Source organism: Onychomys torridus, chromosome 7, assembly GCF_903995425.1.
Source record: "Onychomys torridus chromosome 7, mOncTor1.1, whole genome shotgun sequence".
In the NCBI taxonomy this organism is placed as follows: domain Eukaryota; kingdom Metazoa; phylum Chordata; class Mammalia; order Rodentia; family Cricetidae; genus Onychomys; species Onychomys torridus.
The window spans coordinates 47,414,311-47,441,874 of NC_050449.1; the positions used below are offsets into that span (position 1 = coordinate 47,414,311).

The window sequence follows — 27,564 nt, forward strand, 5'->3', positions numbered from 1 at the left end:
AGAGTGGAGCTTCTCAGCTTTGTGAGGACACAACACCCAGAGAGGGAGTAACCAGGACAGCCTCATTCAGCAGGTCTGATGGGGGGCCCCCAAGGCTGTTCCTTTCTGTCAGTGTTTATGCTTGGGGTCCACACGCTGGATTTGGAAGAGTTCCTAGTTTTAGACTCAGAGGCACCCTGAGAGCGAAGCTACCATCTTGCTTCCCGTTTGATCTCCAGACATGGCCTGATGCCCAGCACAGGAATAATTTCTCAATAAATATTTGCCTAAGTGAATGAATGGGGATATTGGCTATAAGGACATATCTTATAGATTTTCCTCTTGGTGTTTTGCGCTAGCCAAAACCCAAATAGATACAATAAACCACAATTAAACATGTGTTTATTACTTTGAAGTGTCCAAGTGCGTTAATTAATAATGACTTATTTGATTCTCATGGTTTCTGTAATCCTCCCAGGAGGAATGGTCATTATTAGTTTGTTACGGGTATAAAAGTCAGACAGGCTGAGTCATTGCCCAAAGGAAGGCTAGCAGCGTGGACACTAAAAAACTGAGCTTCCAGTTGCCAGGAGTTTTCCTGCTATATTGTAGAGAAAGTAACAACATAAGGAATTCCTTGTCTGCTTGAGACTGTTGATGTCCCCACTTCTCTATTGATGATATACACTCAGCACAGAGGCACCACCATGACAAAAACATAATGAGGTGTGATAGGAAGAAGTTTCCAAAAAACAAAACCAAACCAAAACAAAACAAAAAAAACCCAAAAACTTTGTTAAGCTCTGTTTGGGAGACTTGGGACCCCTTGCTGTCCTGACAGAACACGTACATCTCCTTCTAGTTTCTCCCGAGCCCTGAGATATATTTCCTTGCCCAGAACAACATCCCTCAGACACCAGGCTCTCCAGGCAGAGGAGTTCAGCCAGTGGGCAACCAGGTCCAGCCTGCCTGGTTCGCTAGAATTCTGACAGTTGTTTTCTTTCTTGTTCTAAAAGAAGAGAAAAGAAAAAACAAAAACAAACAAACAAACAAAAACCCCAAAACAAGGGGAGGGGCTCTCTACACCTGAATTCAAATCTTATGCTTTCCTCATTTTCGGATTCTGGATTTAGAAATGTCCTGAATAAAACCAATTCATCTGACCTTTGTATGCACTGTAGGCAGCAACCATCAAGGGACACAGATTTGCAAAGTAGGGAAGGTTTAACTTTTTAAGAGAGAGAGTGTGTGTGTGTGTGTGTGTGTGTGTGTGTGTGTGTGTGTGTTGTGTGTTTGTGTGTGTATGTATGTATGTATGTATGTATGTATGTATGTTCACATGGGTGTGCAGGTGTGCAGGCTTGTATGCAAATATGCAGAAGCCAGGGCAGGATGCCAGATGTCCTCTTCTATGTTCTCTGAACCAGGAGCTCACCATTCAGCTAGGCTAGCTTGGCCAGTGAGTTCTCAGGATCCCCTGTCTCCATCCACTGATGCTGGGGTTACAAGTATACGTGCAACTTTTTATATGAGTTCTGGGGATTCAAAGTCAAGTCCTCATGCTTGTAGAACAAGGCTCTTACTCACTCGGCCATCTCTCCAGGCCTGGTTTTTCCAAATTTAATCTTAGCTTTTCTTGTCTTTGCTATACTTCGTAAATTGTCATGAATTTTCTTCTGTGGCTTCCCCTGAAAGCATAACACAGTCCTAGGTATTTAGATAAAAAATAGCTTTTGATCTGTGACCTTGCTCTGACTTCTTTCCTTACCATCCATGTCTGTTGTGTATCTGTGAAGCATCCCAAGGATATTAATGGATGACATATACTCATTAGTGTGTCAGTAAGCAGCAGTGTTCTGGAGGCTACACAAGGTCAGTGGGATAGGCGGGGGAGGGAGATGTATTATTAATGACGAGTCCACATGTTAACCATCTCACATATTTCTTTTTCCACAGACATACCCGGTAGCATCTGACCTGAACATGACCCAGTCCAGACTCTGCAAATCCATCTTGCTGAGGCTTCCACTGGGAAGCAGTAAAAAGGAGAGCCAACTTCCCCAGGGAGACAGGCGAGAAAGAACTTAAGAGGCTGTCCCAATTGTTTGTGTGTCAAAGCAGGGAATTCTCCAAAGGCAAATGGGAAATGGAAAAATTCAACAGCATTTGTAGGTATGGATTTACTTTGCAGGTATCTGAGTGGGAAATATTAACACGTTATCACCTAGAAGCAAAGTGTGAGCATCTGTGGATATTTACAATCTACCAGAAGCTTGGCAGTAGGGTAGAATTCCAAGTGCAAAGTGTGGTGGTTTGAAAGAAAATGGCCCCCAAAGGGAGCGAACTATTAGGGGGTGTGGCTTTGTTTGAGTAGGTATGGCCTTGTTGGAGGAGGTATGCCACTGTAGGGGTGGGCTTTGAGGTTTCATAGATGCATGCTCAAGCCACTCCCAGTGACTCAGAACACTTTCTGTTCCCTGTGAGTCAAGATATAAGAACTCTCAGCTCCTTCTCTAGCACATGTCTGCCTGCATGGTGCCTTGCTCCTCGCCATGATGATAATAGACTAAACCTCTGAGCTGTAAGGGAGCCACCACGATTGAATGTTCTCTTTGTAAGAGTTGCCATGGTCATGGTGTCTCTTCACAGCAATAGAAATCCTAACTAAGACAGAGGATATAATGATTAGAAGTCTTGGCTTAGGGCCTTGGAGTTCAAGGGTTAGCTTAGTGCCCCCCTGTCCCCACCCCCATCTTCTTTCACCGTTCTCTTCCCTTCCTCCTCTTCCTTCTCCTCCTCTTCTTCTGTCTTTACTTTCGGATTTTGAGATAGGATCACAGGTAGCACAGGCTGGCCTGGAACTTGTGATTTTCCTGCCTCAGCCTCCTCAGCACAGGGATTATGGGTGTGAGCCACTATGCCTGACTCATTTCTTTCCCTGTCTTGAGTCCTTTGGCGCCACATTGAATCCTATAGGACTGCTTGTCAAGAAAAGCCAGGGAGGGGCGAGGAGGGGGGAACACGGTGCGTGTGCTGGAGAGATGGCTCAGAGGTTAAGAGCACCGGTTGCTCTTTAGAGGACTTGGGTTCAATTCTCAGCCATAATAAAATGAATAAATCTAGTAATTTAAAAAAAAGAAAAGAAAAGCAAGTAAGAAGCAAACAAAAGCTACTGGAGCTCTGATGCTGTCAAGGAGCTGAAACCACGCAAGTTCAGGGCTAGCTGGGTTCCCACACATGGCGCTGGAGCTCACTAAATGCCAGCATTAGAAATGGAATCCATGCTGGAACCTCTTTCCAGGCCTTGATGTTGCACTCGGTTCTGCTTTTCTGTCCTATTTCTGAACTAGAACATTCCCGATTATGCTCCCAGGAGGGTTGGAGGCAATGCTTTTACAGAGGATGTATTACTGTGCCCCAGGTTCCTCTATGTGGCTCTGGGCTCAGTGAACTGCGAATTTCCGCTTTTCATTTTCTCTATACTCTTCCTCTGGCACCCTCTATTTCCTCTACTCTTGCTCTTCCAACTCTGGTCCCATCATTCCCCCTGTTCAGTCTGGGTCTGGCCTCCTCTATTTGCAGATCAGTATAGATTGCGGCCATGGAATTTGATTGTCAGGTTTCATTTCCCCATCACATTTTAGGCCCGGTCTTTGCAGTTGAAATTCTCAACTCAAAAAAGACCCATACCTCTGATGGGTACACAGTATTTATGACAGGATCCCATGATGCACTTCTGCTGGAGCAGGAAAGCAAAGAGATGCACTTGTATCTGCATCATTGAGTTACGAGCAGACAGTTCATATTTGTATCTGTCCTTTGGTCTACTCAGTCATATAACATCTCTTTCCTTAAACTGCCCCTGTTTAGTCTGTTGTGCCAACGCAGTCAACAGCATCCTCTTTCTCTCTCAAACATTCCCTGATTTGGAATCTGTATTGCAAAGCCATCCCCTCCCGTCTTTGGAATGACACCTATCTGGGCTTCTTTACAAATACAGACAAGAGGATGGATTACCAGGAAATATTTTTCACCTCAGCACAATAACAACAACTGTGGAAGGCAAATCTACCCAAAGTCTCCTTTCAGAAACGATGCTGCAAAGAGGATTTTTTTTTTTAATTTCTTTCTTGTAGTGCAAACTAGAAATGTTTTAAAAATCGCATATCAAGTAGTGTTTTGCAAAACTTGAAGGAAATGTGCTCCACAATTTACATTTTATGGGGTCAACCCTTGCTCAGTAGAATAAATATGAGCATGCCAAGAATACCCTGGGGAACTACACGCACACACAGCATACATCCCACATCTCTGATGCTCTTGAAACCTTCCCCCTTTCTTTTACTCACCTCGCTCTGTGTTGCTGGGTAGACTGCATCTCCTACAAAGAGGTGTGAATGAGAAGGCTAATAATACCTTGAAGGAGCTGGCAGCGACGACTGTTCATCCTAAAACCGTGCGGCCGTGTTTAGATACTACCGAAAGCATCCAAGGAGCCGGGAGGGGAATGTCTTAGCTTGGTAACGTGAGCTATCTCTACCTGAGCAGAAGAGAACCACATGCCATCACGCTGCATTGCTGATACAGGACTACAGTAAATAGGAAGAGGCAGTGTACTTATGTAGTTGGCAAAGTCTGCCTTGCACGTGGAGCCATGCTTGCATCTGCAGGTACAAGTACTGTGTGCTCAAGACAGAGACCGTTTACGCAGCACGTGGCTTTCCCTTCTGGAGAAACTGTTCTTGTATGCAGCAAGCATTGACTGACTCTCCTCTTCTCGCGCAGACAGAGGGCACAGGTTGAAGGAGAGGCAGGAGAGATGCCACCACCTGGCTCCAGGACTGCGGGAGAAAAATGACATCCTGGAGTGGAGGAATCCTACCGAGCAACAACAGGCAGCTGAGGGGTTTAAAAATCACATGTCTTGCAGTAACCAAGGGAGATTTTATAGAAGGGAATGAAGAAAAAGTAAGAGGGTAAGGAACGGTGATACATGCTTTTAATCTTAATTTAACTGATGACAGAGGCAGGTGAATATCTGAATTCCAGGCCAGCCTCATCTACACAGTGAGTTCCAGGTCAGGCAGGGTTACATAGTGAGATTCTGCCAAAAAGTAAACGAACAAACAAATAAATAAATAAATACCTTACTCATTAAAGCACCACCAGACCTTAAGATCAAGGAAATCTCTCAGCCATAACACCTTCTAAATTACACCTGGCTACTCTGAAAGACAGTAATTTATAACCAATTGTTTGTCTTTGACATTCCACCCACTCACAGATTTGCATATCTTAAGACCCATAGAGCACAAAGACATCTGAATGAAACCCACTCTCCATGACTGTAGAATGATATGTAATTTATTCATATACCGACAGTGAGGCAGTCCTCAAAATTCATTTAAATAAGCAAGTGATTACACAAACATCTAATAATACTAAAATCGATAGTCCCAAAGTATAAAATACCATGGGTATGAAATACCATGGTAAATACTATTCAACAGACTACGATCATAATTCCAAACTAAATCACATTTTGAAGAAGATGATTCTTAGCAGTTTGAGGATAATTTCATTTTTTCTTCTCCCAAGCAAGTTCTTCCACTGTTATAAGGATGCTAATTTCAAGGAATAGTGCATGGTATCATTGCTCAGGTTCCTGTGTTGTAACACATTTTCTTGCAAAAAAAAAAATAAAATTAAAAATATTGCCCCTCAACATAGAAAACAAACCAGTCAGCCCCCAATCCCCTAAGTGAAGATGTTTGAATTGGGGTAGTGCTAACTCTGGGTTCAGCACGGGGCAGGCAGTGAGAAACCCTTTGCAGCCTTGGAAAGATGTGGCTTCTTTTTTTTTTTTTTTTTTTAAAGATTTATTTATTTATTATGTATACAATGTTCTGTCTGCACATATCCCCGCAGGCCAGAAGAAGGTGCCAGATCTCATTACAGATGGTTGTGAGCCACCACGTGGTTGCTGGGAATTGAACTCAGGACCTTTGGAAGAGCAAGCAGCGCTCTTAACCTCTGAGCCACCTCTCCAGCCCAGTGGCTTCTTTTCTGTAGCTCCAAGCATCATACATATATTTAGACATCCAAGCTGTGAAGTGATGGGGATAAAATAAGTTTTTAGCCTGATGACTGCGACACAGTTGCAATTGTGGTTAAGTTAGGCTACAGGTCTGCAGGGTTTCACTCAAGGACGGCTCCTATTTAAGCTAATTTCTTATAGCCTCATTACATTTTGGTGAAGTGCGGGTATATGTGCAGGAAGGGTTTGGCTTATCATGTGTCTGTCTGTAGCATTTTAAAGTCTTATACTTTCATAGAGGTCCAAGCATGAACCCAGCATGAGAAGTTAGCCACAGTCCTCATGAAACATTTTAATAAATATGTACACAGAATGAGATTCAGTTAGATCTCTTTCATACAAATTACATCTAGGGAATTATTACACATTTTTAGTATTGAATGATGATGAGGAAAAAAAAGCCTAAAAAAATATAAAACTTTCTTCATACCTGGGTATCAAGAACAGATGCTAACACTGCATAATGCCACAATATGAGCAGTCACTGGAGGGTAGACACTCCAGAAATAGTGGTATTTGGGGGATCTTGGAATTATGACCAAGAGATGAAAATACTGTACCAAAAGGCATGCATATATATATATATATGTATAATCACTATGTGCATTCGGTGTGTGAGCTGTCACCTAAGCAGAGATCTAAGACAACAATGAGGCAGTGTTCTGAGGAGCCGTTGAGTCCGGCGTGGGCACTACATGTTGATTAAGCCCTCAGATGCAGCAAAATGCGGGCACAGTGCCATGTCTGGGTTCTGAAGCTGTTTTATGATCCTTTTTCGGAATTTCTCCCGCACGCGATTAAATTCCATGATGTCCATGGGGTCCTCCTCAATCCAAAACTTGTGAAACTCGTGCATCAGATAGCCTGTTAGGGACAAGACAGTGAGAAGACTGCAGGAAAACAGTCCTTAGCCACCTCCCAAACCACTGTGGAGGAGTCAGACCAAAGCAACAGTCTCTGTGGAGTCCACCGGAAACACCAAGATTTAAAGTATGACCAGTGGAGCAGAAGCTACCAAGCTGCCTATTCTGTTTCCTCCTTTTATAGCTAGTATTAGAGACATTTTCAGCTCCACAAAGCAGGAGGGCAAATCAATTCTCTCACCCCTTGAATATGAATCACACTAGAAACATACTCTCTTTTCTTAAAGTTTAAAAATTTTTTTTTACGTTTATGAGCCTGTTAATGATGTCTGTGCTCCACATTTTGCAGTTTCCCCTGGCGGCCAGAAGGGGGCACTGGATGCCCTGGAACCAGAGTTACAGTTGTGAGCTGCTGCATGGGTGCTGGGAATCCAATCTGGATCTTCTGGAAGAGCAAGGAATCAGAGCTCTTAACCAATGAGCAATCTCATCAGCTCAACTTGGAGTTTTGGTTTCCTTCCTTTCTCTGTCTCTGTCTCTCTTCCTTTCTTTCAAGGCAAGGTTTCTCTATGTAGCCTGGAGCTTGTTCTGTAGACCAGCCTCTGCCTCCCAAATGTTGGGACTAAAGGCATGCATTACAATACCTTTATTTTAAAATATTTCAAAATATTTTCAAATTCTTAAAATTATGTTTATCTATGCTTGTATTCAGGTATATGGGTGTGTGTGCATGTGAGTGCACATGTTTTTAGAGGCCAAGGGATACTATTGGGCATCTCTCTTCATCTTACATATTGAGGCGGAGCTTCTCTCTTGAACTCAGAACTTGCCACTTCAGTTAGTCTAGCTAACTAGCTTGTTCTGGGGGTCACTTCTCTACACCTCCTGAGCACTGGGATTGAGGATGCGCCATCATGTCTACTTGGTATTTACATGGCTTCTGGGAATCTGAGCTCTGGCCTTGCTTGCAAGGCAAGTGATCACCCAGTAAGCCACCTCCCCTCCCCCAAACTTATTCTAAAAGACCGACAGTGACTCCTTCATCCACCCTCTCAACTAAATTAACACAATGATCTAGTCCTTCAAAATTACTCCACTCTGCCCCTTTTCCTCTTGACATTCAATTTAACTAAAATTTTAAATTACCCTGACACATCAAACAAATGCATTTAACCACCTAGTATGAGACAGTAAGAACTATAAATCAAATCTAAGCTATACAGACTTGTGATCAAGCTTCATGAAACTGCTAATAATACTTCCTTCCAAAGTACAATTCTGTATTCAAAAGCTTTTGTGTCTCAAAGTTGATATCTATGAACACTCTAGAGTGGAAATGTTCTTGGAATAGTGTTAAGCATCTGAAGCAAGAATCTGTTTATTGTTTTGTTTTTCTTCCCCATTTTGCCCCTCCCTTCCATCACACTGCTTGTTTTTACACACATCTAAAATAATTGAAATGTGAATACCTCCTTTAAAAGAAAGTATTTTATTTGTTTGTATATAGTCGACCCCAAATGCAACTGCAGATCGCTCTATAAATTAGGGGAAAAAAGGAAAAGAAAAGAACCCTAGTTTGAAAAAAGAAGAAGTGAATGCTATACAGAGTTGTTCTTTGTTCTAACTTCGGAAGGCGCAAGAAAATCCAGACGGAATGCTGCAGAGGAGCCTGGTTGGGCTCTCAGAACTTCTACTTCCGTGTATACAGAGAATCTAGGAGGAATGAGCAAGGGAAGGACGGGGGCATAGGAAGAGAATTGGGAACAAACATACTCAGTGGAACAGCTGAGGAAACAGCGTTGCCTCTGGTCACTAACAATGTGTGGAAATAGCTTCAACGTAATTCTACAACAGTTTTAAAACATCATATTCATGTTTCATTATAACACACTATTGGAAGTGGCCATCCTTCCCCAACATACACTGCTTGGTGGTGACCCATTTACACAAACACACACCTTCATTACTTCTCTCACTGCATGCGTAGGCACACTCAGACACTTAAGAACTCAGCCACTCAAGCGTAGGAGAAAAGGTTGAGGGAGTAATTATTTTACATTGATTTTGGGTTGTCTATTCTGTTCCATTTCTTCTCTCTCTCTCTTTTTTTTCTTTTGACAAGGTCTCTCACAGCCCAGTCTGCCCTTGGACTCACTGTGTTGCAGAGGACCTTGGACACCTGCCTGATTCTCCTACTTCCACCTCCCAATGCATTACTGGTTTATGTGTGATTAGGGATCAAACCTAGGGCCGCTGTGTGCCAGGAGAGCACTCTACCGAGTGAACTACATCCCCGTCCCTATTCCATTTCTTCCAGGGCAATGGACAAGACTGCTTCTTAACATTTCTGATGGAGGCGTTCACTCCCCTTATCCAGCTGGCCTTGAGGCTACACAAAAGCTGACTACCAGGAAAACTGCAAATCAGGTCCACCATCACCCCAGGACCTGTCTTCTTTATTTCCACTCATCCTACCCTTGGCTTCCCTGAGGGGGCCGAAGGCTGATCCAGGCTTGAGCATCTCTACGAGCAACATTGGCAATGACGTAGATGGGGTGATTTGTTGTTGTTGTTGTTGTTGTTTTGTATTTTTAAAAGGCCTTGGTATGAAGTCCTGGTTAGTTAGTCTTCAATGTGTAATCCTCCTGCTTCAGCCCAAGATTCTTAGAAGGTTCCTGGGTAGAAAGCTGTGGGCCTGCACTGCGCGGAACAAATCTGCTCCTCTGACACTTGCACTGTGCTTTGTGCCCAGAACTCATCTCTTCTCCGGGTGAAGCATCCGGCCTCTCCATCATAGCTCACGTGCTGTGTTGGTCCTCCTTGCTTCAATACGTGATGACAGTGCTGTCTCTTCTGACCCCTGCATCTTACTCGCCCACAAGAACTCAACCCTCTGTTCATTGGTGGAAAAGCTCCTCAAACATCTCAGGGACAGCCTGGGGTAATTTGTTAAACGTGCAGCTCCACCCAGATCCAGCCAGATGAATCCCTATCTCTGAAGTTTAAAACCTAAGGTCTAAAGACTCCATCTTTTTACATCCTTCCCTGGCCTCCTTCTAGGAATGTTTCAATTGATATGGTTATAAAAGAAATGAATGAGAATTCATAATTTCTTCTCTTCTTAATATATAAAACACACACATGCTTTCCCCAACTGGTCTTTGAGCTCAAAAAAACATACTTGAGTTGCTTTGCTAGGAGAGTCAGATTTACAATCTTATGAATTAAAATCATCTGTGATGCATCCATCTCATTAGCATACTTCCGTTGACATCAATAAAGCAGGTACTGTGGAAGCTAATTTTTTTAAATTTGATTTTTGGCTGTATTTATATGGTACAATGTGATAATTTGATGCATGAATATGATGTGTACTATCAAATCAGAATATGTAGCATGTCGATCTCCTTTTAATGACTAGTTTAATGAATAATTTATTAACTTACACATAAAGATGCCCGCTTTTCTACAGTGTGCAGACACCCTGGCATTTGACTCTGAAGGGGATGTGGAATATCACAGAGTTCTAGGAGAACTCAGACACAGTTGTTTCCCACATTTTTCTATTGTATACACAATTGCAGATGACCATCTTGGAGGGTGATGGTGCTTCATAATCTGACACCATTTTCATGGTACTTCCTTGATAAGTACAAACGTAAACTGTAAATCCTATAGACAGATTTCCTGGGACTCTCCCTATCTTATCAGGAAAATGAGTAGAGATCATATAACATGATTGCAATAAAAATATAGAGATGGTGACCTGGCTTCCAAAGTACACACTATTATCATAAAACTCTACTCATTTATGCATTATTACACAGCATTCAAATATTCATTTGGCCAGTTGTCTGGTCAATCCATCTAGCAATTATGTGTGTAACAGATACACTGTTAGGCACTGAAGATGGAGAACAAGGTAGAGTTCTCATGTTTCCTAATTCTCTGTCTCTTGGAGAAAGATGGGTATTCAATTTCTGACAATGATTTGTTAGCTGAGAATGCTAACAAAGGAGTGTGGAAAGGGAGGGAGAAAACCGAGTCAATCCATTGCTTCTAGCCTTCAGTTTCATTCATGCCCCAGCTCTGTGGGTTGGCCAAGCAGATTTTATGTCTCTACCTTACAGATGTGGACAGTGGGTTCAGCCAGGAAGCTCAAACAGTGCTTGCTCACACAGTTGACAGTGGAAAGCCTGAGCTGAAACACACCCTCTTCCCATCGTTGCTACAGGCTGCTTCCTCTGGTGCTTATTTCTATGTTAACAGTTCTCTTTCTTGAAGGTCAAAGAACAGATAATCTGCTCTGTCTTCTGCTTGTCCTTCCCTCTAACTTTACCCCGTTACAGTTGGGCTGTGTGTTCAGTGGAGCTTTAGATTGGCTGGCATTTTTGCAACAACAAGCCTTGGCAGCGCAGCGTTCACTGACTAAGACTGTAGAGTCAGGACGATAGAGCCATTACATTCTTATTTCCTTCCCTCTAGATGAAATACTTGTTTTGACTACTAATTTGGCTTGCTATCTAAAGCCTGATGCATATTTATTGCTGCTCAAATGTGTCTTGGTTTTGCTTCACTGCACCCTGTTGCTAGAGAGCAGAGACATGTGCAAGGACACAGATAATTGCAAGAATATTACAGGGGAGATTGTAGAAGTGACCGTGCCCACTGGAGGGGCAATGAAGACACCCAGTCTCTCTGACCATAACCTAATCCGTTGGTGATTGCTGCTCTTTCTAAAACCCGAAGAGTGTCCTGAGAAATAAGATACCCTGCTTTATGCTGACTTATCTGGGCTAGGACTCCCCTGAAAAACCTATCAATTGGGTAAGGCTAAAACATTTCCAGATCAGCTATACCCTCTTTTTCCCTGAAAAGAATATCATTCAGTATTGTAGTTAGCTTATCTGTCAGTCCATCCATCCATCCATTCATCCATCCATCCATCCATCAAATATATAGTTACTAAACTCTCTACCAGGCTGAGCATATAGCAATAACAAAACATCTCCTCCTACCCTTAGATACCAATTCTTTTCAGTTTAAACATAGACGTCAGTTGCTGTGTGGTTCTGATTTTTAACTCCAAGCAGATGAATTATGAGTCTGGAGGCAGAGCCCTTCTAGCCCATCAGAGCTCTGTGGCTTCTTATAGGAATGTCCATTTTGTGACTCTGAATAGATCTCCCCAAAGGAATTTACCTTCAGTTCACCTCAAATGAAACTCATCCTATTTTCCCTTACAAGAGCTTCCCCGATTTTCCCTGAGAAAAATGGACACTATAGAATAGAGCAACTTACACAGGGCTAACAAAAACATAGTGCAAGAGATTTTGTTTGTTAATAGCTATATGTCTGTGCTCCCCAGCATGGCTCAAAGCTCTTCAGGGTCCATTCCAAATTCTTCTCTTACACTTCCTGTATCACATCTAACCAGACCCTCTGAGTATTATATCTAAGCGTACCCTCTCTACTGTATCATTTGGCTCTGCTATACACTCCTGTCTTGTGGCCTGTGTCCTTACCACTTCTCTGGCTAGGTCCCTCAGTACCCATTGCTTTTTGTTCTGCCGTTCAGCCTTGGGTTTTCACTGAGAATGGCGTTGGCTTTAGGGAGCTCTCTCTGCTTCAGACTCAGGGGGTGATGACGGCCATATGCCTTTGCAGTGCTGTTCAAAACAGTATCTCAGCTTCCGAGTATGTTGTACTTAATGGTTTCAATGCCAGTCTTCCTCAGGATAGACCCCAATTTGCAGCAAAATCCCAGTGATATTTGTTGGGAATAGAGTTGTTACAGGTGTGAATATAATCACCCATGGGTCAAAATGGGAGCCATAAAATGCCATGTGAGGAACGTAGATTTTCTAACAAGTTATAAAGTAAATACTTCGAATATTGTTTTCATTTTTGCCAGTGACACTTGCATTGTTCAGCATCAGATAGTTGAATACGTTTTGATGGGAAAAGGAAACGCCATGAAGGTGTTATCCCTCTCTTATCCCCAATCCCTGCTCTAAAGTCGCTCTGGTTGAGCCTTCTGACTGCCAAACTCTATAGCCCCATGCATGCTGCATTCCATTTCTGGGCTGTTTTTTAAACCCCTATTTACAGAAGATACAGGTCTAGCCCCTGTTCACCAGCACAACCATACTCAATTTCTTACTGTTTTTAATCTAGGACTAATTGCCTACTTTGTTCATTTACTTAGTTTTCCATTTAATTTAACCACAGACCACTTCCCCTAAGGATGCCAAATGCATCCTAGATGTGTTCCACCATGGTAGATGTTTGCTCAGTTTCAGAGCTTTGTCAAAACAGATTGGTTCTTCTCAGCCTATTGTGTGGGATCTGCTTTGGGAGGGCCCCTCTCCCTCACCTGAGGATTCCTTTCTCTCTCCTCCTGGAAAGACTTCCTGTTGTCCAGGCTCATTTATTCTTTCTGGAATTACTCTCTTATTTTGTAGAAACATCATATTTTTCAGGAGTTTCCTTGTCAAATTATGGAGAAGCAAAAATATTTAAGGCCTTGTATTTATAAAAAAATGTCTGTCCTGTTTTGATACTCAATACTCAATTGATAAGTTAGCCTGGGAATATAATTTGAAATTGTAAATCATATCCCTTTTATGCCATCTTAAGTTTTTGTAGTAATTATTCCATTGTGTTTTGGAATAAAATGCTGCTCTCAAGAAGTCCAGCGTAATCTTGATTCCAAAGTTCTTGTGTGATAGTTTTAGAAAAATTTGGCATCATCTCTTTACAGTGTCGTAGTATCTCACAGTGATACAGACTTTGGTTTGGTAGATTTGAATCTATTATGTGGGTGCTTGGAACTTAAAAATATGAAAATCTGCCCTTCAGGCCCAAAGTTTTGTCACACTTATTTATTTACTTATTGAGTGTGTGTGTGTGTGTGTGTGTGTGTGTGTGTGTGAGACAGCATGTGTGTGTGAAGAAGTCAGAGGACAATTTGTAGGAGTTGATCCTTGCCTTCCATCATGTAGGCCTTGAGGATCTTCAGGCTTGGCAGTGAGTGCCTTCACCCACAGAGCCATCTTGCTGGCCTGATTTTTTTTTTTTTCTTGATTTATAGATTTGTTTCTTTTCCCTGAGTTTCTGTTTTTTATGACCCGCCCCCACACACACTTCAGATAGGAGACATCCCACAATGGCCCTTTCATGTTTCAACCTTTATTTTTTTACTTTTCATCAATACTTTTGACCTACTTTCTAGGCAAGTCTTTCAACCTTACTTTCTAATCTTCTTGTGAATTTCATTTCTGTCAAAACATAGGACCTGGCAGTCAACACAGGCTGTCTTTAGAGTTGCATTCTTCAGTGTTAAGCTGTGCTAAATCAAAGGGAGACAGACATAGTCAGACCTGAAGTTGACACATTGCATATCACATAAGAGCCGAGAAAAAGAAAAATCCATGATGCCCAGAAATGTAAGCGTAGGTGTTGAAATGAGAAAATAAACAAACAACAAAGTTAAACCATAAAGAACTTTTCCCCAGGGCCTAATGTAGCTTCGTCACAATGATTTCTCAGCTTTGACCCTTGTCTGCTCTGTAGAAATCTAAACTGAAAATTAAACAACAAGATACTTACAGAATGTTTGTTGGAAGTGAGACAGTGTTGGTGCTTCGGGGGCAATGTTGTAGAAATGGGTTTTGAGAGCACCACTCACAAGCAGATTATATGCCAGATCGGTGATATTGATGCCCACAATTGCAAAGGAGTACCTGCAGGCCAGACCCACAAAAACCAAAAGTGTTGCACATGAGGGGTATAAGCACTTCAAAAATTGATACCTGAGATCTAAATTCCTTTAATCCTTCAGAATGGCAAGCCAGCTATCCATCTCTACTATATCAAAGTCTTGCCCTCTAAGTCTACCACAAAGTTTTGGTAGCACATGCTAAGAGAACTGAAAGTTCACATGCTTTGACTTTCCATTTCCAAACATATGGTAGGTCAGTGTCTGAAGTGTACAAAACTTTATGCATAACAATATTTATTACAGCATTATTTATCATGGCAAGACATAGAAACCACTCAAACATGCTCAAAAGACTCTTAGAGAAGTTAATTACGGTATTTTTTGTGTTAACTAAATTATGGTAATTTTATAGCTAACTAAAATTGCATTCTTGGAGACTTTAAGGCCTGTGAAGAACAAGCCGAGATTTAGTATGGGTGCAGAGAGAAACATCTAGGATGAAAAGCTATGAGTTCTTACTATGGGTACGCACAAGTGAGAGATGGGCTGATGGACTGAGTTCTGGCTTCATTCTTGTGTTTTTCTAAATTTAAATTTTATGTGAGAAAGATTTAAGGTATTACCACAAAGTATATTTTATGTCCCTCTTCTACAGAAAAGGGAGTAGAATTCTTAAATTCTCTCTGTTCTTACAAATCCAGCATAGAAATATTTTTGAATAGCATAGGCCATTAACATTTATTAATTTGTTTGTTTACTTGTTTGTGTGTGTGCATGTGCCTTCATGTGTGTGTGTAGGTCAAGACAATTGTAGCATCTTTCCTTCTACACATAGGTGCTGTGGGATGTTCTGTATGTCAAATGTGTTGCAAAACTCCAACTACACTTAGGTTCTTGGGATCAAACTCAGGTCATTGGGCTAGGTGGCAAGTTTGTTTACTTGCTTAGCCACGTAGTCAGGCATCTAAGGTAAAAATATGAAACATTTAAAAAATTTTATTTCATTATTTTATCCACATGCATATCTGTGTACCATGTGAGTGCCTGGTACCCATGGAGGGGCATTGGCTCTCCTGGAACTGGAGTTACAGATGGTTGTGAGTTATCATGTGGGTGCTGGGAATCAAATCCAGTTTTGTTATCCCTGGGCTAGGGCTGACAGTCTTCATGTATGATCTCACACTTACCCAATTGCTTTATCCATCCTTTTCTTTTCCCATTCTGCTTTGCTGAATTTGCTGAAAGAAAGAATGAATAAATAAATGAACATTTAATATTTAATTTGTTCTTACTCTCTTTGAATGTGTATATTCAACCAATAACTACACATAGGGATACGTGTAACTCTATTATTACACTAATCAGTCTGAATCACTGTTAAAGGAAATAGTGCAAGCTTGGTATGATGGAAAACCCCTGGAATCCCATCAATCCCCACATGTATTGTTGCTTTTAGAGTTGATACATTCAAACTGATTAGTGTTAGATAGCATACTTATACATACAGGTAACAGTGTTAACATAAGCCAATGCAGGAAGATGTTGAGTTCTAGGCCAGCCTGGGCTACATAGTAAGACCTTGTCTCAAAAGCAAACTTTAGCATTGGTGCTACATACAATATTTAAATCCATCTAAGCAGGGAAAAGGAGAATTTTCTAGAACAGATGGCAAATGGCACACTACAAACGCTCATGTAATATCACAGCACACAGCCACAGAAACATAGTACCTAATGGATATTTAAACAAATGTGCTTCTTACTCTGTGAATGACCGGCTATGATGCTATGTAACTGCTGGAATCATGTTAAAATATCCCACCTATTTTTCAAAGTATAATTTCTAACCAACAAAGGAAACTAAAGAGGCACCAGGAGAATTCTGCCTCTAAAAGATTCATTTTCAAAATGAGTTGAATTGCATGTGAAATTAAAAATTTTTCTAAGTATTCACTTTCTCTTCAACAAAACTTCAAAAATCCACCACATGTCTATATGTGTTAAATGAAATTTTGTGTCTATATTTGTTAAATGAAATCTTTGCATTTGAGATACAAGAAAAGGCCAAGTGGCTTCCCCTCATTTGATAACTTATAAGATAGCCCCCAAGTAAACAACAGAAATTGACAGGCAGAATTCTCTTAAAATTGCATCTACCTTTATCCCTCAAGTTACTTCAGGACCCTATGAATAGTCTCAAAGGCAGAAATGTATCATGCTTGCTGAGAGACAGCTGGGAGCATGTCCTTAGTATGTATACTCATGTCTCACTGTTAAATTCCTGAAATGTATAGTGTCTGAGAGAAGTTACGATGTTACCATAATTGGTCAAACTATACCTCCTTCAGACAATTACCCAAGAAATAGATTAGAAAGAAATCAGAATGTTTTCGAGACATTCTGATTCACACTTGGTGACCTTCACCATCAGTTTGAAGCAACTAATACAAAAGCTTCTTCCTCTTTGACTGGATTGTAGCTTGAGGGATACACTAGGTTCCTACACAGCACACACACACGAAGGCCATCTTCCTTAAGGGTGGTCCACAGACCTTCGAGGCCTCTCTGATGACTGTTGAAGGAGCCACAATTGTGGAGCCTCTGTCTACCCTCCCTTTGCTTAAGGATGGCTCACTGACAAAATTTATCTCCCCTCAATGGTTATTCAAACAATATTTGAAGCTTATTGTTACTTCCCCAGAATCACAGAGTATCCATGACTCCTGGGTCTGATCCAGGAAACACCACTTGGAAACACATGCAGACTCTTAGCAAACTTTACTTAGGAGGAGTTCAGAGGCTCCACAATGCAGAACTATGCAATCCAGAAGATACAGGTGAAAGGTCAAAATAGAATAAGTTTGAGCATGCAATCTATCCAGAAACAGTGAGATGATGTTTTCCTTGAAATGAATAAAAGTAAAGGAGATGGATTTTTAATCTCATAAAAGACTGTAAATGTGAGTTTGGGAAAGTAATGTAATTTAATGAACCTCAGTCAAATGGAGCTAGGAGGAGGATAATAACGCCAATGAAATAAACCCAAGTCAACCGATTCCTGAATCTTAAGACTGCTACAATAAAACTCTAGGTTTATTTAGCCAGTAATAACTAATTGCTATTGGGTAGAGGACAAAAAAATCTACTGGGATCAGGACAGTAAAATAGGAGGAATTCTCAGGAGAAGAGCCACTGACTCACACATTAACTACCATTTATAGTTAACAAGGCTGGAAGTGGTGGGGGCACACTTTTAATCCCACCTCTATGGAGGCAGAGGTAGGCAGATCTCTGTGAGTTTGAGGGCAGCCTGGGCTACAGAGTGAGATCCAGACCGTCTATGGCTGTGTGGTGAGACTATGTCTCAAAAAAATATTAATTGAAGATCAAATTTTCACTATGCAAGAAAATTCATAAATAAAATGTCCTTTGAAGGGATTAGGTCATACGTATGAGATGGTCACCTCTCTAGAGGAAGGGATTAAACATCCCTCAAACTGGGTATAGTTCCAGCTTCTTGACTCTTTCATTAGATTAGATCAATCTGGCTTTTAGCTAATAAAAATGAAGCCCACAAATAATCAACCATATCAGATTAAAATTTGGTGAATGTTTGCCTTTGAAAGTGTTTTTCACAAATCTGATATATTTTAGAAATTCTTATCCTATTCATTCTAATACAGAATAAAAACAACAAAACACAGAAGCAAAGAAAAATACCTTATTTCCTCTTTAGTGATATCCCTTCATGTGTTCAGTCAAAGAAAAGAAATCAAGTAAACATAAATGCAAATGCAGTTTTGAACTTTAAAACCAAAGAGCTTTAGAAAATCCAGTTTTCTCTGTGGATCTTTGTCTTCCAATCTTCCTAATGCCCATACCACACTCCCTTGTCTCTGAATTCTTTCCTCCATATCTGGCCCTCCACACTCACCTTTCAATCTTCCTAGACATTCTTGACACACATCTTGCTTGAAGGGCACCTCTCTATCTTCTAAGTCCTGACGTGAGTATTTGAAATGTTAACCTACCTGTTTAGCACTTGTCAAAAAGAGCTAACTCCTAGTGAGCTGGCTCTCCTGATAACACTTCTCTATAGATCCATATAGGAAATGGTATTTTACTGATCCAAACAAAACAACAACAACAACAAAACTAACCCATCTTTTATTTGGAGCAATTACCTGCATTTTGGATGAAGAGAGTCGGAGAGGACCTGCTGAGCCACTGTGGCATCCCGTTCTGCAAAGTATCTGCAGGCAGAGGGAAAGAACACCTTGATTGCACTGTCTGCAAGACAGCCACCCTCATCTGGTGGGAGGCCACTTGGCACCCAGTGGTAGATGCTGGCATGAGGTCACCACTCTTCCAGAGCCAACAGACTTGAAAACTTAATTATGAACTTCATTACTACCCAGAGAGCCAAGTATATATATAATCAAGCATTATAGATAAGAGGTCAGGTGACTCAGTGATGGACCACCACCAGAAGCAGAAGCCTGAGAGAAGCAATGTGGGGAAGAGGAGAGGGAACTCTAGGTTCCTTCCCTTTCCTCCCTTCCTCACCTCTTCCCTCCCCCTCCCTCCTTCTCTCTCTCTCTCTCTCTCCCTTCCATCCTTCCTTTCTTCCTGTTTTTTCCTAAGACAGTGTGTCCTGCAGCTCTGGTTAGCACTGACCCCCATTAGACAGGCAAGGATGAGTCCTGATCCCCCTACTTCTATCTCCCAAGAGTTAGGATTACAGATGTGAGCCACAATGCCCAGATCAAAAGCATCTTTCTTAGAAAATAGTCGCATTGTATTTGAATTCTTGTTGATTAGAAAACATCTCACAGAACTTAGGGATATTAATAAAATGAAGTTGCTACCTTGGGGGAAATTGGCAATGAACTTTCAGAATAAACATAAAAACTCGCACAACCTTAAAAGCACTTCATAAAAAGTATTTAACACGGGCAATAATAAAACTATAACAAAATTGCTAATATATGTCTATATAATTTATCACACAAATCTAAGGAGGGGGATACAGGAAAATTCAAAGCAGCAATTTTAGATTTGTTTGTTTTGTGTGTCTATGCACATGTGGAGGTCAGAGGATAACTTAATGAAGTCAGTTCTCATCCTTCACCATGCAGATTCCCGGGCTCAAACCCAGGCCACTGCATGTGGCAGAGGGCAGTTTTCCCTGCGGAGCCATTTCAAGGTCCAGCATTGGTATTTTTTAGAGATGCATATGAAATATGAGAGGTGAAATGGCAAACAGTAAAGATTTTCATTAACATTTTTGTCTAAAAATAATGCTGCAATTTCTGAATACTGAATTCAGATGATAAATTGTATTTGTCAATATAAGAGGGTGTGTCTTTGCATATGCTTGAAGTTTTTCATAATAAAACCAAACAAAACATATCTAAGAGCTGCTTTAAATTTCCATGAAGTCTGTTGCAATACAAGCAAGTTATAAAACTGCATGAAGCCGAGTTGCCCCTTGGAGGATTTGAATGTTCCTATGGCATCTTTTGGGAAGCAGCTTTTGAAAGCACTAACCCTACCATGCCATTTTAATGCCAGCTGACCAGAAAATTGCTCTAACAGTCAACTATTCTTGATTTTACTCACTGTAGATTATAAAGTCCCAGGAGACCCATTCCTCGAAAATCCGTTTTCGGATCATCACCCTGGAAACCGATCTCACACCACTGCTTAGAAATCCGAGCTTCCAGGGGTGTGTTGGGCTTCAGGAACTCCCATAGCTGCAGTGGAAGAAAAGAGAACCACTCTTGGGTGTGCACACACAAGTGTCCTGTCTTATTGGTTCAGATGCTGTGAGCTGTATTCTGACAAGGGGATTGCTGTGGGATGTCTTTCTGTATGCTGTGAATATGTGTTGCTCTGATTGGTTAGAAATAAGCTGCTCTGGTCTATGGCAAGTCAGGTTATAGCAAGGCAGGAAATCCAAGAGAGAGACAGGAAGGAGAAAGGCAGAAGTGAGAGAGACGCCAGCTGCTGCCCAAGGAGATGCAGCTAACACCATGGAACATGTGGCAAAACATAGATTAATAGAAATGGGTTAATTTAAGATATCAGAGTTAGCTATTAAGAGGCTTGTCTTAGACCATACAGTTTGTAAATAATATTAAGCCTCTGAGTGATTATTTTATAAGCAGCTGTGGGACTGTGGGGTCGGACAGGACTGGAGAAATTTTCCGATTACAGGGAGTTGCAAAGGTGAGTATATGCACATATATTACAATAGCAGTTCCTAAAGGTGACCCACCAGGGTTGGATGATGAAAAAGCAAAAATGTTATTTCATAATAAAAGCAAGAGCCTTTATGCTCATCTCAAGAGCGAACTGTAGAATGCTGTTATGGAGCTGTTGCTTTGAAGGCAATGGAATGTATACATGTATACCCCAGTGTTTTAAATCTTTATACTTTGTCCTGGAATGTATACATGTATACCCCAGTGTTTTAAATCTTTATACTTTGTCCTGGAATGTATACATGTATACCCCAGTGTTTTAAATCTTTATACTTTTGTCCTTAATCAACGAGATAAAGAGATAAATAATATTCTACAACAAGGCTCTTTTCAGGAGAAGGGGGTCTCTAAGATAGTTAAGACTACAAAAGAAAAGAGAATGGAAAATGTTAAGGTCATCTGTTGTTCAACTCCACAGAAACCTCTTTCTAACATTCCATTAACATGCTTAGCATGAATACCATTAATAAAAACATTTCTTAGGTCTCACTTGTGATGGAAGTGAGAGAAAATATCATACAGCTAGATAAAGAAACATCAGCAGTGTTCATGAGTAAGCCTCAAAACACAACATCATCTTGAAGAGTCGCCTAAATTAATTTCATTCAAAATCAACTACATACCAGTGGAAAATATAGACTGAGAACATTATACTCTTCACTGATTTATACATTTAGTTTGTTTTCCAGGTTTTCTGTAGAGAACTAGGTTTAGCACACATCATGATGATAGAGATAGGTAGACCGATGGCAGGATCTGTGAGCCATGGTTCTGTATAATATGTAATGCTTAGAGGTGAATGCAGCTCTGAACCTCCTGACTCGGGTTTGGGTCCTCTGGCGGGAAGAGCAGAAAGCACTCTTAATGGCTGAGCCATCTCTCCAGCCCCACAAATATTATATAAATACAAATATTATATTTTTTCTTTGTGTGTGTGTTCTGTGTATGTGTGTTAGTGGTGTGTGTGTGTGTGTGTGTGTGTGTGTGTGTGTGTGTGTGTATGTGTGTACACCTGTCTATTCATTTGAGTGGAGCTGGAGTTTGGTCTTAAGGGTCCACCTCAATTGCTCTTTACCTTATTTTATGTGTGTTTTTTTTTTTTTAAGATTTATTTACTATGTATACAGAAGAGGGTGCCAGATCTCATTACAGATAGTTGTGAGCCACCATGTGGTTGCTGGGAATTGAACTCAGGACCTCTGGAAGAGCAGTCAGTGCTCTTAACCTCTGAGCCATCCCTCCAGCCCTATTTTATGTCTTTAACCTGGAGCTCACCAATTCAGCTAGCCTGGCTGGCCGATGAGCTCCAGTGAGTCTCCTGTCTCTGCCTTCCCTGGTTTGTGGCTACAGAAACATGCCAGCCCACTTGGCTTTTGTAGGGTGCTGCAGATTCAAACTGTAGGTCCTCATGTTTTACGGTAATCCCTTTGCCAACAGCCTTTTCCCCAGGCCCAAAGATTGTATTTTCTTCTAACTATTTCAGAAATAGTTAACCTTGCAAATTTTTATTTTCTGTTATGGGAATCTTAAAGTTTCAACAGAACAGTAATACAGAGTTATCTTGCTTTATTGTGAATTATCACATATCAAGCACAGTGTAAAATCTAATATTTAATGGCAAAAACACAGAGGTAATAATTTGCAGCTCAGAGGTAGACAGACAGCTAGCATGAGGACCTGTTACCCAAGCATAGGAACTCCCAGAATTCCGTACAAAAGCTTGGAGTGATGGCTCCTGCCATCAATTCCAGTTCTGAGAATGAAGAGGGAGAGGAGAAACTCTGGAATTTGCAAGCTCTAGGTCTATGAGAAACACAATCTCAAAAAGCAAGGTGGGTGGACTCTGAGTAGTGACACCTGAGGTTGACTTCTCACTTCTACAGTCACATGCATAAATGTGCACATGTGCCCACACTTGTGTGTGCCCCCAATCCTGCAATTCATTTTCATATATTGTGGTTATTATAGATGTGACTCTAATATTACTTCTTAATAAGATACAACATTTATGCTGGTGTCACAGCATGTCAGTTCAACTTATCTAAAGGTATAGAGGCACAGAGATATTGGGCATGGTGGTATGTGCCTGAAATCTTAGCACATGGGAGGTGGAGGCAGGTGGATCCGGAGTTCAAGGTCAGCCTGGTGACACAGTGAATTAAGGGCTAGCCTGGGTTAGCTGATCTTATAAACTGGGTCAGCAAACTCTGTGCAAGATCTTTGTAGCTACTGTGGGCCGTGAGCTGTGTGTGCTCTGCAGCAATTTCTTCCTTTTGTCTTTGTAGTAGGATAGCAGGCAGGGACAACAGAAACACTTGCACATGGTTATGTGGCCATAAAACACTAATAAAAATGGGTGGTAGGCCAAATTTGGCCCATGTGCTTTTGCTTGCTGACTCTTGTCCTAAACAATTTTGTGACGTAGGAAACAGGGGTATCGTCACCCATCCTAAAGATGGAGCTTGAACTGGGGCAGTTATACACCAGCGCTGGCCAGGCTCTGCAGATACAGGGGTAGACTAGGCACAGTGTCCTTTAAAGAAACAGTGCAGTGCAGTGGTTGGAGCGCTTTCTAATGATGCGAGCTTGGACAGTCACTGCTCAGCCTCAGGTTTCTCACCCCCCTCTCCAAATGGAGAATACATCAGCACAAGGTTATTATGAGAATCAAAATGGAGAACTCTGCAGAATTTATTAGTGACCAGAACACAGCAAACATTCAACAAGTGTTTCAGTATTATGTCTTGATTGCTCTTGTACTTGGAATTCAAATACCCAGAAGGGTAGAATAAAGATCTCACCTCTGTGTATCTGGGGAGGCTAGAGACTATTTCAAAATCTAGTGAGTAAGGATTAAGAAAGCCAGGTGGCTTCTTCTGTGAGGACAACAAATAGCAATGGGAACAGAATGAGCAAATTCCTGGCACTTGGTTGTCACAGGCTCGCCTACGTTGTGGTGCAGTGCTCTGTATGTGATGGATGGGGATGCAGCAGGTAGAGCTGAGAGAGATGCGTCAGGAAGGGGCTGCAGTGCTGCTCTGAGCAGTATGGACTCTGCTGTCGTCCGTGGGAAGTTTGAAGGTGTTTTGATTGGCTGGAGAAGCATCTTGCCTACAGCCCAGACTGTCTTTGTTTCAGCCTCCCCAGGGCTGGGATTACAGGGGTCTAGGGATGTTAATCCATCTTAATGGCTGGACTTGTCAGTTAGAAGATGGAAGGGAAGCATCTGACAGCCAGATTCAGAATTGAAAAATCGTAATGGCCATGCTGGAGACAATGGTAAGAATAGGAGAATGGGCCCAGACCCACTGAAGACATTTCAGTGAGTCATATGGATAATAATTCAGGATTTCTGTAGGTGCAGATCACGTCCTGGTTAGAGTTCAAACCATGTAGGGTAAAAGGGAAAAGTCCATCATAAAAGGGCCGAACTCAGAGCCAGGCGTGGTGGCTCACACCTGTAATGTCAGCATTTTGGAAACTGAGGCAGGAGGATTGCCACAAAGTCAAAGACAGACTTGGCTACACAGTGAGTTCAGGACCAACTCACAAAAACATAGTGAGGCTTTGTCTCAAAACAATAAAAAGCAAAAAGTGCCAAATTTGATGGTAAAGAGGCCTGGCTTTATTATCTCCTAGATACATGATAGTCAGACAGACAGCCTGAACTAGAAGAAACGTAGTTTTCTTACCTCTAAAATAATCACTACCCTGATTCTTTAGCCATGACCTCAGAATGATAGAATATACACACTCAAATCATAACCACTGCAAATGCTAACAGACTGATCCAGAGGTTCTCATCCTTCCAAATGCTGTGGTCTTTTAATATAGTTCCTCATGCTGTGGTGACTCCCAACCATAAAATTATTTCCATTGCTACCTTATAACTGTAATTTTGCTGTTGTGAATTGTAATATCAGAAATATCTGATATGCAGGATGTCTGATATGTGACCCTGTGAAAAAGTTGTTTGACCCCCAAAGGAGTCGTGACCCACAGGTTGAGAACCACTGAAGTCATCACATGTGTCTGAAGTGGGTGCATCATACTGGCTGAGACAGATTCAAAATTAACAGATAGGATTTGGATGCCGCTATGTGCCTTCTTTAGCTGTTCTTAACATACAGCTGAGTGTGACGGCTAATCTTGGTTGTCACATGGCCACATCTGGAATGAACAGAAACCCAAGCAGCTGGGAACGTCTGTGAGGGATTTTTCTTGGATGGATCACTTGAGATGGGAAGACCCATCCTAAATCTGGGCCACATCTTCTGTGGGAGCCCACATAAACAGGGCGTGGAAGAAGGAGGCTTTCGCTTTTGCCTGCTTGTCCCCACTCTCCCTGGAGAGTTCATCTGTCCTGCTCCTGGGCCTTTGCTGGAACCCCCAGTTCTATCAGTTGCTTCAGGATTTCAACACAGAAATCTGAGAAGTGGCAGCCCTCTGGGAATTCCCTGGCATCCCAGCACTGGACTGGAACTGATGAGACAGCCCATCTTGTGGATTAAACAACCACAGGCTCCATCAGAGACAGCCATTGTTGGGTTACTGGGACCATAGTTGGTAAGTCACTCTAATAAATCCCCTTCTAATGTATATATTCATCCCATCAGTTCTGTGACTTAAAGAACCCTGACTAATACACTAAAGAATTTCAGTAAATCATGCACTCACCTCCATTCCCCTTCTGCTGGACACCTACTATAAGCCAGCTCACACACCAGACAAGTCACACAGCAAGCATCCGAATACCATTAGCTAATTTTGAGTTTATTTCAGCCATTGTGAAGCATTTCAGACACATATAAGCAGGCTGTTCATTGGGCTGATCCATTTCATTTTCGTTAACCTCGATCCTAGCTATTAAGCCATTTTGATGAGTTTGACAACCTTCACCAGCAAATGGTCAGGGGGACCAACAACAGGAGAAGGTGGAACTCAGCTGGAAGGCGAGCTAAGGTCAAAGAGAAGAAGGCACGCTGTTGCCAAGAATGAGGCTTCTTCAGTTTTTAGTGATCACCTCAGATCTAGCACTTACTAGTAGCAACAAATGAATCACCAGCTTGAGTATTTGCATACACAAAAACATGCCCTCTTTCTCACAAAATATGAGATGCATTAAAAAACAATTACATCTGCTGACATTTTCAGTTCAACAAAGGCAAGGCAGATAAAACAATGCTTCCTTCCTTTTTTTTTTTTGAGATTTATTTTTAATTACGTATAGGTGTGTATCAGTGTATACACTTACATGACTGCAGGTGCCTGAAGAGGCCAGCAGAGGGCATCAGATTGCCTGGTGCTGGAGTGATTGGCAGCTGGGAGGCCCCACCTTCAGACACTTTGCTCTCTTGCCTGGAATGTCTCTCCAGCCCCTCCCCTAATTCTGCCATGGCCTACTTGAATTTTAGGAAGAGGCAGAGAAGCACAGGATGCCAGTGGAGGATCTATTTTCAGAAGTGAAGGTCTAAAACTTTCTAATTTAGTTCCAAATGTGGGTCTGAATTTTATTCTTTGGACTTTATTTATCTCATACTTTGGTGTTTTGTGGAAAGTTTCATGGCTGTTTGATGATGATGCAGTATCAGAGCTCATAAGATTTGAAGCAAGGAGTACTTACAAGTCCATATTACTTTCCTGGCAGTCTTAATGTGCCAAGTATAAACCTTTACCTCCACTTTGAATATTTGCCAAGTCACATGAATAAATAATCAGCATGAGGATCTTGGGTAATCTCCCCAGAGGGCTATTGCTGAGGCAGAAATCAACATCATTGTCTTTGATGTGTATTAAGGTCGTAAGTAAAAACCCCATGACGCTCTGACAAATGCTGCCTGGTTTCTCCTGCAGCTTTCCATGCATTTGACACAATCCAAACCCGAGCCAAGTGCGAAGCGCCCCTCCCCCATAGAAAGAATCTCTGATGTTTTCTCAGACTAGAAGTCAACTGGCTTTACAGTTAATTTCTCACGTGAGTTTTCTGATGAAAAATTTACCCCCAACCAGCAAAAGAACTCAGCCTGGCCAGCCCGTCACAGCACCCATATCCTACTCATCTTTGTCTCCTCAACGTGTGGAGAATGCCTGGCCTGAGTGCTTGGCAGCCCATGTCAGGGAAGGGCCTCACCTTCAAAAGCATCTCTTCATGCTGAGGGTTGTCGGAGTCGTAGGGTTCTCTGCGTAGTTTTTCCACGTCTGCAATGAGGTTTCTGTAACCTACAATCTGCAGAAGGCAAGCCTGGAGAGAGATTCCCAGCCTAAAGTACGGAAGAATCGAGTGTAAGGGAAAATGGACCCAGGTGCTGTTGGCATTTGCCCACCTGATGCTTGTATAAATCATAATATCAGGAATATCGGATGTGCAGAGTATCTGATTTGTGACCCTTGTGAAAGGGTCGTTCAAATGGTCAAGACCCACAGGTTGAGAACTGCTGTTTTAGAAAAAAAAAAAAAAAAGCCCTGTTCTTTCAATTCCCTCTCATGGGGCATAGCTTCTGATTCATATGGTACACATTCTGCTGTGAATGCACATGATGTTGCTGAATATATCTATATCTATGCATATATATGCAACAATAATAATTAAAGAAAAGGAAGCCAAGAATTTGAGAGGGATCAGGGGGCAGAGCATGGG

At 41.7% G+C, this 27,564-nt stretch overlaps 1 protein-coding gene across 3 annotated transcripts in view; it reads right to left on the reverse strand.

Moving 5' to 3' along the window:
* Window positions 1-6,348: 6,348 nt before the first annotated feature.
* Elmod1 (ELMO domain containing 1) overlaps window positions 6,349-27,564 on the reverse strand; it is a 58,555-nt gene continuing 37,339 nt past the window's right edge. For 2 of the 3 annotated variants that reach the window (XM_036192217.1, XM_036192216.1), the window contains exons 6-12: window positions 27,058-27,187; window positions 20,284-20,417; window positions 18,846-18,914; window positions 18,382-18,405; window positions 15,850-15,900; window positions 14,551-14,684; window positions 6,349-6,940 (exon numbers count right to left, since the gene is read on the reverse strand). In XM_036192217.1, the coding sequence (XP_036048110.1) occupies window positions 6,768-6,940; window positions 14,551-14,684; window positions 15,850-15,900; window positions 18,382-18,405; window positions 18,846-18,914; window positions 20,284-20,417; window positions 27,058-27,187 (715 nt within the window). In that variant the 3' untranslated portion in view covers window positions 6,349-6,767. The remainder of the gene's footprint in view (window positions 6,941-14,550; window positions 14,685-15,849; window positions 15,901-18,381; window positions 18,406-18,845; window positions 18,915-20,283; window positions 20,418-27,057; window positions 27,188-27,564) is intronic. The other variant, XM_036192218.1, reaches the window with a different exon arrangement.